Source organism: Hermetia illucens, chromosome 2 (assembly GCF_905115235.1).
Source record: "Hermetia illucens chromosome 2, iHerIll2.2.curated.20191125, whole genome shotgun sequence".
Classification (NCBI taxonomy): domain Eukaryota; kingdom Metazoa; phylum Arthropoda; class Insecta; order Diptera; family Stratiomyidae; genus Hermetia; species Hermetia illucens.
In genome coordinates this window covers 158,293,699-158,307,714 of record NC_051850.1, presented here as the reverse complement: position 1 = coordinate 158,307,714, position 14,016 = coordinate 158,293,699, and the positions used below count along the sequence as shown (strand labels likewise).

Below are 14,016 nucleotides of genomic sequence, written 5' to 3'. Positions count from 1 at the left end.
TACTTTGAGAACACCACAATGAGAAACAGGATCGGTTTCGGATTTAAATAAACAAATCAAATATATAAACACTGTGACCGTTGTAAACTGTATTCCCAAATTCCCGGACTTCAATCCTCAGCTGACCTCAACATCAGACATGCAAACATCATCTCCTTCAGCAGCAAAAATACCCTTAATACAGGTTGTTCAACAATATTAAGTCAGCTTGCAGAGCTTTAAGCGGAGATACGCGCAGTTCATCGCCAAATTCACCCTCAATACCCTCGGTCAAAGTCAAGTACACAGCGCAGTTCCAAAAACCTTCGCCCCTAGGATATATGTTAGTATCACCGGAGGTTCAATTCCGAGGCCACCGATTGCACGGAAAATGCGAATAGTCCCATCTCATCCCTTTCACGACGCCTGCCTATGTCTGTCCAAAGTACAGAGACACGGTTGCTTGGAGGTACGGGCGTCGATATAGGCATTTATCCACGCTCCAGAGACGACATAAAGCAAGTCATTCCAGGACTGCTAGACGAAACCAATAGCATCAGCAACCGCAAACTATGCAACAATCAGTGATGTCAATATTTCAACAACCGTGCTGCTATCTTGAGTATACTAGACAGTGCTCCCGCGGTAATGAACAGTGAATCTATTAGTAACATCATCGAAACGAATCTTCTTACGCGATGGCCAACGACATCGAGAGAAACCCGATCTCGAGTCAATACCAGGTTCCACCAGGAAACCATCGTGGCAATACACGCTCCCGAGAGAGACTACCGAAAACCGGCCAAACTCCCGTTCAGCCAACTGTAGTGGCAAACCCACCGAAATCTAACAGAGGAGTTAGATTTGCTGATTGTTACCAGGCACGACTTCAGTAATTTTGTACACCACCAGCAGGTCAACAAGAGCACCACCAGCAACCCTCGGTTGGCATCACGGTACGGCCAACTGAATTATGGTAATTTCCTTGCACCCAACCCCTGGTAGGAGGGGGCATGCTGTGCTAATTACTTCCAGACACTTTTAATCAATTTGAGGCTCTTTATTGTTGAGGAGAAAGGGCGCACCTAAATACCGTGTCGCATTCTTCGAAATCTTAAGAATCATCCCCTTTCCTTACTGAGTAAAAGCAAATCACAGTATTTGGGACTAAAAGCTCAAGAGACACCTGGGTGATATAGCTTGCCGGTGAGAGTACCACTAGTAGTTGCGTCAGTTCTTAAAAATCGCCTAATATATTTTGCGATGATGTAAATTGTAATGTATTCAATGAAGAAGCAGTTCTTGAGATAGTGCCCGAATGACAATTTCGACTATGAAACATCACAAGGCAGCGAGCCGAATGACTATCTGTGATCTAAAGAAGAAATAATTTCTGCTGGTCTAGAAATGAATCTGAAATCTGGAGGCGCCATTGCTTTCGAGTTCACTTATCGTCACCGATTGGGAAACCTATTATATCGCAACACCGTTGGAAGCTTGGTCCCTGTTATTTATCTCAGAGATGTTCGAGATTTTTGGTCAGTAAACCAAGGAAGAAATCGCTCGAAGCCAGGAAAAAAATCAAGATAATAATTCTTTATTTTCTAAAAAGAAAAACTAACATCGTAGAGTTTTTAACTCTACCATGTTATATTTTATCGGTCTGAAAAAGTAAGCACGCAAAGAATCTGCGGAAACATCAAGTCAGTTACGGAAGGTCGGCGAGGAGCTGACTGCCCGCTCCGAAAAAAAACTCTAAAAATACCAGAATCATGGTCCCAGATAGGATCAAAACAATAGCAACTACCTTGGCAAAAAGAACGGACTCTTCGCCATCAACCGAAACAAATTGTAGTGTGATGGGGCAATGTTTGGTGAGTATAGCGGGTAGGGGAATACCTCCCAGCAAAGAATTCGCAGTGTTTTCTGGTCCGCTTTTGCGGCATACGGCCTTGCCTTATCGTGCTGCAAAATGACCCTGTCGTATTCGTCCTTCAATTATGTCGCTCAGGCGCAAAAGTTGCTGCCGGTAAATGTCTACCATCACCGTTTGACCAAGTTTCAAGACCTCGTGGTGGATCACTCCTTTTTGGTCCCACCAGATGCACATCAATGTTTTTTTACCTTAGATGTTCCTCTTTGGCATGTTTTTTGGCGCTTCTGATTGCCGTGGTAAATCCACTTTTCGTCACGCGTTACAATTTGGGGCAGGAATTGCTTTCATTCTTGCCTTTCAGGAAGCTCTCTCTCTCAATGGCTCTATCAAGCAATTTATGTGGCGTCCATTTCCCTTCCTTCTGAATCTTTCTTGTGATTTTTAGGCGATATGCAATAGATGATCGATCGACTCCCAAAACGTCAGCAAGCTGCTGTTGCGTTTGACAAGAGTCTGCATCCAATACTACTTGTTTGGATAGCTGACATATAAGCCATTCAGATGCAGTATCGTCACATGTAAAGTTCAAACTGTTTACAAAGGTATTGTCATCTATCGGCAATGTAAACAGCCATTTTCACACATCAAATACTTCCCACACCGAGCCATTCGCACACGGAAACGTGCCTCTCCAACCAAATTGATTCTTCTGGAGGCTGCTCTTTATCCAATTAAAAGAGCAGCCTCCAACACATTCGACGTCAAAGCTTTTTGGACGAAATGCGAGGCGGTCTTAAAGAACAGCCCCATGGCGACGCTCAACTCACAACGTACTTTGTCTTCTTGGCGGAGTCAGACATATCAATGAAATAATTGCGAACACGTAGAGAGAACGGAGTAAAGGCAATAGTCGAGAGTATCGCAGGATTTCCCAATTGACGTGACTGGTTTGACGAGGAATGTATTAGCGCTATAGCTAAGAAGAATGATACGTATACCACCTAGGGCGAAGAAAGAAAAGTGTAACTGTGCAGACGAAAACAAAGGAGAGATTCCAGATCCCAGAAACCTCCGGCAAAGTTCATTCACAGCCACCATCATTCAGTGGGGTTGAAGCAGCCTTATATGTATCATGGAAGCTATGGTAAAAAGACAGATCATGATTGACAACTCTCCTGCATAAAGTGTATTGTTATGGGATAAATTTCATGGTATGACTATTGGCATAAAAATAGTACATATAAGCCCGTTAAATATGATATATGTAAGACCTGCTATGACAACGCAAAAGAATTTCACTATTGTGTTCGTCACACACAATACAGAAATCGTTGAAAAAATATTACTGTCGTGTACGACAATGTCAAAGTGGCTTTAGAACTGGGCGATCTAGAATTAACCAACTGTTCCCAGTAGAACAGGTACTTGGGATATACCAGAAATTTAACACCAATGTGGACTACATCTGAGTAGATTTCGAGAGGAGTAGAATATCCCAGATCAAGGCTCAAGCAAGGATACGGTATCGCTCCTACTCTCTTCAATGTTACTCGGGAGCATATCATTCCAGGAATTCTCATCGACATATAGTGGACAGACGGGGCTCTTTCATGCATACTTGGTCCGATACGGGAAGGACCAGACTGGAAAATTACATATAAGACGGAGCTGTAATAAATCTTTGACAATCCATTCTAGTCAAATTTTACAAGCTGCAGAGACAGACCAAGTGAAGCGTATGGGCGACACAAGAATCCCCAAGCACACGGTGAAGGGTGAACCTTGAAACACCCGATCACTGATTGCACAATCGACGACCAACTTCTGGGATTTCGTGACCCCTCCAGAGCAAGAATATCATTGCTTATAAACCGAAGGGCAAACATCATACATTCCAACGTTATGTTAGGAAAGCCGAAATAATCTGAAGAACTTGTATCGTTCCATTACGTCAAGAAATCTATTTAGCAAATGAACAATTCTAAACAAAGGTTCACCTGCGACAACTTGATCCCCCCTGGGCCGGACCACGGTATAATAACAAACGTTCAGTGGATGTAGACTATCTTTCTGTGGAAAAGGCGTTCTTTCTCGTATTTTCTCACCCTTTTTGTACAAAATGAGACCCCATTTGATATTATTCCACTCTGTATAACCGAAACTACCATTATATTATTCGCAATATATGTCTTCAAGTTTCATTTGCTGCGTCGTGCTCTAGACGAATCAGATATAATTTCATAATAATCCCATTAGTGTTTTGGATTACCCGAATGTACATGGGCCCATTTTTTCAGAGGTGAACTTCATGAGAGGTGAAGAAGTGCTACTGGAGCAAGCAAAACAGCGAAATCTTAGAAGGAAGGAGAGCGGGAAATTAGATGCGTTAGCGACTCATTATCGTTACTGAAATGGAAAGATAACTGAGATGTACACCTTCTCAAAGACGAGAACTCTGGAAAATGAGAAGAAGCCAAAATAACGCAATAAAAGGTATTTAGTTGAAAATTTCAGTGTAATGAAGGCAGAGGATGATTATTTTCTATTTGAGAATACAATCTTTATATTCCTGTCCCAGCTAATTATTCAAACTTACTTAGAATAGGCTATAAGGGAAGGTCAGGTACTGGTAGTCATATACTACTAGCATCAGTGGGAGATGATGAAGGTCACTAGCGCTTCAGTTTATTCAGTTGCTTAGGCGCAAGTTCTCCCTAAATTTTATAATTGTTTAGCCCTGGACTAATTCCAGGAGCCGATAACTAGCTAAACGGCTATTGTCAAAAGCTGAATTTGTTAAAATAAGGCAATAAAATTTCACAGACATATCGGCCAGATGCGTAGGTTCGAAGAAAGTACCATCAAAAGATATAATTTGGATTGAAAGCCCCTAACTGCACACTGCAGCGCATATCTTCGTGTAAAATATAGCAATTTTACGAATTTTATAAAAAAATCTATATTTATACATATATATATTACCTGGCGCACCAGGTTGATTCCGACCTGAGTGGCAAACGCAGAGCTGCATGCGACCAGGCGCGTGTCATAAACCTCCTTAACAAATCCGTAACCCGGGGTGAAGGAATCGACGCGCCTATCGGATGAATTGCAGTGACGTTACACTGTATTTCAGCGGCTCCCCTCCAAATACCTTTCCTACTTTTGGAGGTAACCATGGGGCATTGCAACATTGGGGCTCTGTTGCAGGGTTGACTGCCTCCCCAACACTCGTGAGAACAAAATTGGAGATAATATTTCAAATTCTTTTGATGAGACCCCAGGGACACGGAAACATGATTAAGAGCCGCTCAACAACATCAGAGCGCCTATTCGCCCTTGGATGTTTGACGGTTATGCCGTCAACCGCCAGGGAGGAAAGACCCAGGCGTCGTATGCTTTGGACGAACCAACTCAATGAATTTGTCGTCCGCGTCTATTACCGTGTCACGGATTTGGAACGAAGTCCATCAAGGTACAGACACCGACTGCATGACGCGTTCATAATCCGATTTGCGGAACCAAGTCATGTTCCGGAATTCGTCAACCAGTACCAACTAGGCAAAAAATCTTCAAAGAGGTTTCACTTGAGTTCGGTCTGGAGTCATCAAATGACCGGACTAGTCAAAGGAGCAACACAAGTACTCCACCTGTAAGGCATTCCATGAACCCAGTGGTCTGGAGAAGCTTAGTAACTGGCGATGTCGACCCAATTTATAATGAGGCTTTAACCGCATTCCAGGTCGCATTCACAGAATATGCTGAGATTCTCCGAGACGCTAGGCCAAAGATTACAAAACTAAAGTTTACTTTGGCAACTACTAAAATCATTGCTGCCGTTGGTCGTGTCACGCAAGCACTTCTTGGAAATCCATCACCAAAAGTGCACAGATGCGTTGCGAACATCATTGAAAACTACCATCTCTTCAATGAAGTCCCAATCGAAGAAATCCTCGAGGTACTGACGTAGAAACTTGCGGTATGCTCCAATGGCATCCGTAGGTATAACAAGAGCTTTCAGCGAAGGACAGACAACACCTTGTTCTTCCAGAACCAACGGGGATTCTACAAAAATCTCACCAACTGAGGTAGGGAACGTGACCTCGATCTGGATGAGGAAGAAGACTTCTGGAAAAGTGTTTGGAACGACCCTAGCCGTTGCAATTTAAAAGCACCTTATACGTTCATGCGTGGCTCTCCCCGAAATGACCATGCCTGATATTACTGAAGCTGACGTAGAAGTAGCCCTTGAAAAAGTAGGTAATTGGAAAGCGCCAGGAATTGATAAGATTCAGAACTTCCGACTGAAACGGTTCAAGAGCGCTCACAGAGTATTGGCAAATCATTTTAATCAGATGATTGTTGATCCGAAATTAGTTCCACAATTTTTCACCAGGGGGATAACTTGTCTCATCGCCAAGGAACAGGGTGCCCTTTGCCCTTCAAAATGTCGACCAATTACTTGTCTTCCTACCATCTACAAGGTCTTCACCTCAGTTCTTTGCACGAACATCTCAAAACATCTTGATGTTTATAAATTGCTAGCTGAGGAGCAAAAACGATGGCTCCCGAGGCTGTAAAGAACAGTTTGTAATCGATACGGTCGCTGTAAAGCAGACTGTCCACCAAAAATGGAATATCTCGACAGCCTACATCGATTATAAATCAGCCTTTGACTCCATATCACATTCGTGGTTACTAAAAGTGTTACGCTTGTACAAAATCAACCCGAATGTAGTTCTTCTCCTGAGAACAGTGATGAAGAATTGGAGCACGAAGCTATCGGTATCCTCACAAACATCAGGAGAGATTCCAATCGGGCGTGGCATTTTCCAAGGCGACTCTCTAAGCCCACTGTGGTTTTGTTTGGCTTTGAATCCGCTATCCCACCTTCTGCATGAAAGCAAATATGAGTTCCAAGTCAAACATGGCATATTGTCAAAATGTACAATAAGCCATTTAATGTATATTGACTTCGCTCCTTGCTGGACATAACCATTCAGTTCAATAGGGATATCGGCATGCAGTTGGGTTTGGAGAAATGTCGCATAAAAAACAAGTGTTCGGAGAAAACACACCGATAACGAAGGATACAGCCACAATAATAACCAAATCGAGGGTATGGATTCGGAGGACGTCCACAAATACCTCGGCATATTGCAAGCAACAATACGTGCTGTGGCAATAACGAAATCTAAGTTGCTGGGGGAATTTCAACGGCATCTGGATCTTGTCCTTAAAACTAAGCTGTTCGGGAAAAATAAAATCATGGCGATCAACACCTTCGCCATTCCTGTCCTTCTTTATACTTTCGGTGTGATACAGTGGAGTAACACGGATTTAGAATCTGTCAATAGACGGGTAAAGGTAGTTCTTGCAAACAACAACATGCACAATAGAGCTGCCGAGAAATTGAGAATCACTATCCCACGTTATCAGGGAGGAAGGGGGGTACTTGATTTGAAAGCATTGCACTACAATCAAGTGCATTCTTCTTCGAGAATCAATCCTCAACATTAGGCCACCATTAGGACATTATTAAAAAACACTGACATTGCACCATCAGACTACGACTTATTTGGGTCACTATAAAACTCTCTACAGTTTTTACTAGTGAGGAGGGAATTATCGCCCTGACTATCAAATAACGACAAGACTGTTTCATGACAAGAAAGGCTTCAGCAATGACGGAATTTAAGTCGATTGAAGCTGATCAATTCTCCCATATTCGAGCACGTTAAGAAGGAGAAAATTTGGCAAATCCTAGATTTCGCTTTTAATTTAGAAGACGCAGAAAATAAAGAAATGGAACGGAGACCAATTCGCGGAAGAAGTGAAGTTGGTGAAGGTGGTTCATTGGCAGATACAACAAGAAGATAATTTGACGCCAAACTGTCTGCCCAAAGTCGCGAGAGGCTTTTTCCCTGAAGTGTCAGCTGAAAATATTTGAAAAAGTTTGGTTTATACATCGATTGCCCCCTCGGTGTTTGAATGTGGTTACCAGAGGAATCCTTTGACCGCTCCGAAATATGAAGCGCAATCAATAGCTCTATTCCGCTGACGACGCAGAAACTGCAAGGAAAAGCGTAACCTCTAACATATATTATTAGCAAACACGTGAAACTTAACGCCTTGTCCCGCTCGCTTTTAAAAAAAAGCCTTCCGAAAACCTGCCTGAAGAATCGACGCAATGGCAAACAGGGTATATTAACTGAAAAGCTCCCTATAAAATGGAGAATTAAGATGTGCCCCCATGCAAAGTCTTTCAAGGGCTTTCATATCAACGCCAAATAAATTGGCGGTACCATGACTATTCTTGTTAATGATTTAACCGAAATAAGAGTTGAAAACATTGACGAGGAAGCGCACACGATAAGGAGTAGCTTTGCGGGATGTAACTCAACTTTTGTTGAAACACACTTAGCTGGAGACGCCCAGAAGTTGAAGATTTAAAAAAGGAGTCCCCAAAGCTTCAAACTAATAACTCATTTGAGTTTTTTTTTCAACTTTTGGCCTTAGTTCTTAATTAAAATCCTTTCCTTTCAGTCCAGAAAGGGTCACACCTGCTGACACAAAATTTGGTGGAAATGTTGAAACTGCAAACCCCAATGCTTGTACTGAATTTTTTCTTTTAATTAGGGCATGTAAGGTACTAAATAAAAGTCCACGATTAGTAGTTTATGAAGGATTAGTTATTTGAAATAATTATGACTTAGTTTTTTCGCTAGTGTTATTTATTGGTCAATTTTGTTAGCATTGATGAAGGGAACAAGTGGTTTCCGAAATATCGGAATTTGCAAGACCAATAAATAACACTAGCCAATAAAAAAAGCAAGTCTTAATTATTTCAAATAATTTAATCTCGTGTAATTACACTTAAAAGGTTAAGTTTTGACATTGGATCTAAAAAGGTTGAAAAGGCGCACTTAAATTAATGACTCTCTCCTCAAACATTGGAGTTCATGATAATGGCTAGATATGACATGAAGACTTCAAAATACTCTTGATCCGGATATCCCTAAAACAAAGTTAATATTAGTATATTAGCTTTTTTTTGTAAAATTTACTGGCAACCACCCTTAAATTCATCCTAGAAGTACAAAAATGTGCGGTGAGATAAGCCAGAATATGGACGTTCGAGCACGATCTTGGAGAGTTTGATGGGAAACCTACCATTGTTAACGAAGTTATTAACGCGAAAAGTCTTTCATGCCTGAAGTGTCGAATTACTTCTTCTTATTCCATTTATTATCAAACCACATTCATAGAGACCCTTTGTTTCTTATCGAAAGTCCATAATGCTGCTTGCACAGTAAGCATAACAATGGATGGAGGGATATGTCCTGAAGAGGCTAAGGAAAAACTGGGTTTCAGAGCCCATTCTCTTGGTACGGTTCCATAGTCACAGAACAGACACGCGGATTTTTGGTAGAATGAGAAGGAGAAGTCAAAATTTTAATAAATCACTCATAGTTCCGAAGTAGCTGCAATACCAGCATGCCTGCACCGGTCGAAAGAGATGTCACTGAATCTACGTGGACACTACTCGTCATACTTTATAATGACTACAGAGAGGAGGTATTTCACTTTTGGCAAAAAAAATATTTGAATTTCTGACAGAATATTCGAAATTGATTTTACTTATAATCTGTGAACTGACGTTACTCAGTAGGCGCAGTGACCTATTGACTATTCCAAGAAAGGTATCGACTCAGTACATCCAAGAAAAATCCTCTCCGGCTTCAGTGAATCAAAAATGTCCTCTGGAGCAGGATTTTAACTTTTGCCGGTGCCACGCTGGTTGATTGATGCAGGGGAGTGAAGATTGGTTAGTCGAACAGAGCTGATGGCATTATTCAATTGAACGTGGCTCATCCCAAAAATATTTTGAGAACACAAGATATTCCACTTGTCTTCAATATGAAAACAGATGGCAAGAATGAAACCCTAGAACATGGCTGTGCGCTTCAAGAAGAGAAGAAAATGAATATATATACAATAAGCTCTATAACATCATATTAGCACAGTTCAATTTTGGGGTAGCTTCTCCTAGTCCTAGAGAAAGAGAGATTTATGGCATGAACCTAACCCTTTCCCATCAGAAGGAGTTATTTGAATTGCCTGTTAATTTATACATATTAGATGCTAACTAAGAGTAATATTGATTGAACACCAAGAGGCTTTCACATTAATAACCCCACCAAATGGGACCTAGCTATGCAATACCCGATGCAGACACTGCTGAGTTTAAAATCCATAAATGATTGGTGTTTATAAAAAATCTGCACGAATGCACGGATATTGTAAAAAAAATCTGGAAATACCGGTGAGCTTTCTTTTGGAAAAACTCCAGATTTTACTATTCCCATGACCCATACGTAGCCATGCATATCAATGTAAATCAAACTCTTTTTAACACAAAAAAATCTACTATAATTTCTCATTCTGTTCAACTTAACTAAGAAAAAATATCACTTACCGTTTGGGGTATGGCATCCTGCGATATTTGAAGAAATTTTCCACGTCTCTAAGATTCATGCTGAATGGCTTCTTTTTGGTCGATGACATTCCACGCAACACGATCGAAAATATCGATCTTTTTTAAAGAAATCAAAATTCCAATTCAAATCGCACTATTCGTACACTATCTTCACTATCGGTCAAATCGCGAATATTCTCAAATAAGAACCGCTAAATGCCGTTAAATGTATCTCAACTCTGCCACTTATAATCGAGAATGGATCTACCGTTCTGGTGAAAATATATTATTGAATAATCACAATAAATTTTTAAGAATATAATCCAAAATGTGTAACAGCGGACAACGACTTGGAGCAGCCAGAAGTCAGAAGAGCAGCTCTGAACTCGGTAGTCTGCCTGTACAGGTAGGAAGAGAGTCGATGGTAACGTCTTAAATGGTTGACTATCGCGGATCAACTGAAAACTCTAGTTTAGATTTGACCGCGTTTTAGTCTCGCCTCGTCCAAGACTTTGACTCTGCAATTCAGATCGACAGCACCAGTACCGGCAGCAGCAGAAACCGCGAGCAGTGGCTTCACTTCGCCAACATCACCATTACCATCATCATCATCGCCAACATCATCATCAGCACCAACTCTTTACCCAAGAGACTTGGCTGCACTCCAACTTACCTGAGTATCTTTTCTTCTTTCTACACGGTAAGATACGAAGGTAGACACGCGGCTCGAAGAAGTTTGGTGGCTGACTTCTTGGAGTACGCCTAAACGCACTGATCCGATCGCTAGTGGTACATTGATCTTGCGTGCTACGATACCAACGATTTGGAAGTCTTACCCCAGCTAGACTTGAGGTTGGAATTGGAGGAATGCTTCGATTTAGATAAATCTGGGTAAGATACCATAGACAAATGTTATTACGCAAATCAAGAGTGGATTGAACTATGCGCTGCATACCAACAGTTCTCATCTTGCTCCAGATCATTGTCGCTAAATAGTAATACAAGGTTAAGTTTACGACCATGAGATATAAAAATTATTTACTTCTTTATTGGATTTCTAGCAAATGTGGACGTGGGAAACGTTTACAGTATAAAATTGTAATACTTTATATCGAAAATATCATTGTTAGAAAATTGACCTACTGACGGTATATGCAGACGAGCTACGGACCTAGACGATATGTGCCTTAATAAATTAATCAATCAAGGATAAAAACTGATGCTAACAGGGACAACAAAGTTCGGAAAATGCATCGCAAAATGTATCCGAAACACCTCTACACTTTCGGATACGTGCCACACTCTTGGAGACAAGACAACCCTAGAACACATCCTGGATATCTGCTTATTATCATGGTGGGGAGAACGCCTTTCTCCGAGTCTCAGCTCACCTACTTCAGAGGCAAATTTACGGACATCGCTTAACACGAGGTAATTAGCATGATTGACAGGTCGTTACACTACAAGAAATTTGCCCTACCTGTCTTCCCGTATATATATATATATATATATATATATGGAACATTCAACAAAGTTAGTGCCGAAGTCGAAAAGGAAGCTCTAACCAGATTAGGACTAAGGGAGCATCTTATGTATTGGATAGTATCCATGCTAAGAACCAGTTTCAAAGGCAATTACGCAGTGAAAGACGGGGAAGAGCTCATTGAACGGATCCGAGAAAGCCTGAAGGAAAAAGCAAACGACGCTGTGTTTTCAAGCACTCCTGTAAAGGAGATTGCAGACGACTTCCTGAAGAGAGAAGATCAGGTGAACCTGATGGTGGAGGAAGCAGGGTCGCCATTATATAAAACTGGCCTCCATATGTATGATCGAAACCTATTTCCCCTTCAAGGGTAGATTCTACAAAACCACCCCAGGAATTGCAAGGGGTAACCCCATTTCTCAAATACTAAGCGAAATCTTCTTAAAAAAAATGTTGGGTAAGATGTATGCATGATGTTGTTACCCTGGTCAACAGACAAGACGCAACTTTCTTGTTGGCACATCTCAGCACCATCAACAAGAAGATTATTTTCTCAATGGAGATGGAAGCGAACAAAAGCGTGCCATTTTTGGCTGTCAAAAAAATAACCAACGATTGAAAGGTGGAGTTTGATATCCAGACAAAAACTATTCACACCCGACGAATCCCAGTAACCTCAAACCATTCATGGAGTCAAAAATGGCCCTTTTTCAACTCCATGATCCATCGCATCTACACTGTCCCGCTAAGTGAAGAATACTTCGAGAAAGAGAAAAAATACATCCTCAGCTCCGCTAAGATGAACGGCCACAAGGATAAAACCGTGAAGCATCTAATGAGACGAACGGAGCGGCTACTAAAGAGGAGAGAACTAATGTACCTAAGCGTACAGCAAAAAGAAAATCAGAGGATAAAAGTAGATTCCTCTGCATTAAATCAAGGACAACGCATAACATTGAAAAATTAAGGGAAAACAAACCTGGTGGCAATGACCACAAGTAGGGAACATCAGCAAAGATAGAAAACATAGAGGGGGAAGAAAAATGCTGGCTAAGACTTTTTTAGTTTAAATTATAAGCGCTGAGGAAGGGAGCAACTGGCTACCGAAATATGGGTATTTGTGAAAAAATAGGGTTGTCCCTAATCAAAAACAATCTTTTTATTTCCTTCAAACACAGAAGACAGCCAAAAAGTTCAACGCCAATACAGGATAATACAATCTGGCCTGGGAGGTAGCCACTTGACCAGAGCTGTGAACGGAGGTACGCCCCAGGGTAGAGCCAGCTCTCCGTGCTCTGGCGGATAGTGATGGACGAAATTCAACTGTCCCTCGATGGGCACAGTCTGTGTCGCGCTGATGATTATCAGAAGTGGGGTCTACTCGCACTATTTAGAAGCCACTGACTCCAGTTGCGCCAAGCCAATAACAATATCCGATTGCCAGAGTTTTTAAGCCAGATGCGTGCAAATGCTTACAAGATTACGTAGTGCGGGGTACTACTTCTTAGGGGAAAAATTCACATTGCACAAGATACTAAGAGAAAAGAAAGATATTCAGGTACTTCCTATTTGATTGTCCAGGCTGCAAACACTTGTAATGACAAAAGCAAGATTGGGAGATGTTCGGACGATCATCAAGTGTGACCTAGAGGGAGGAGTTATCCCAAAAACCTAAAAAACAAGAAAAAGTTGCATGTTAGATATCGCCTTCTGTTTGTAGTTAAGTCCAAAATTAATAGACCATTAGCTTAATCCCAACTACAATTTTATTTTATTATGTATATATATATTTCGGGAGCAACTTACTCCCTTCATCAGTACAAAGCTAATTAGCTTTACACATACATAATAAAATAAAATTGTAATTGGGATTAAGCCAATGGTCTATTAATTTAAGAAAAAGTTGGCGAAATTGACCGTGTAGGTCCGCCGGCAAATACTGAAGTTCCATCGAAGTGTTTCTTCCACACGTGAATGTGGATTTGATGAATCCTTGATGGAATACGGAGGTAGTCGCTGTGCCTCAACGATTCGTCCTCTCGTTATTTTTTGAAGCGAAACGAAGGAGACTGAATTCTAGTGATCCCTTTTGTTTGGATACTCTGCCACGGGGAGCAACTGGATTGTTGTTTCTCCGTACTTAAGCACTGTGAGAGAAAGTTACTCTGCACACGTATTGCAACAAATTTTGAGGTTAGG

At 41.3% G+C, this 14,016-nt stretch overlaps 1 protein-coding gene across 4 annotated transcripts in view; it reads right to left on the bottom strand.

Annotated features, from left to right (window-relative positions):
- Nucleotides 1-10,921, bottom strand: part of LOC119648866 (heparan sulfate 2-O-sulfotransferase pipe) — a 236,842-nt gene extending 225,921 nt beyond the window's left edge. Inside the window, exon 1 of one of the 4 annotated variants that reach the window (XM_038050752.1) lies at nt 10,335-10,921. In XM_038050752.1, the coding sequence (XP_037906680.1) occupies nt 10,335-10,423 (89 nt within the window). In that variant the 5' untranslated portion in view covers nt 10,424-10,921. The remainder of the gene's footprint in view (nt 1-10,334) is intronic. The other 3 variants (XM_038050753.1, XM_038050751.1, XM_038050750.1) reach the window with 3 other exon arrangements.
- Between the last annotated feature and the right edge of the window lie 3,095 nt (nt 10,922-14,016).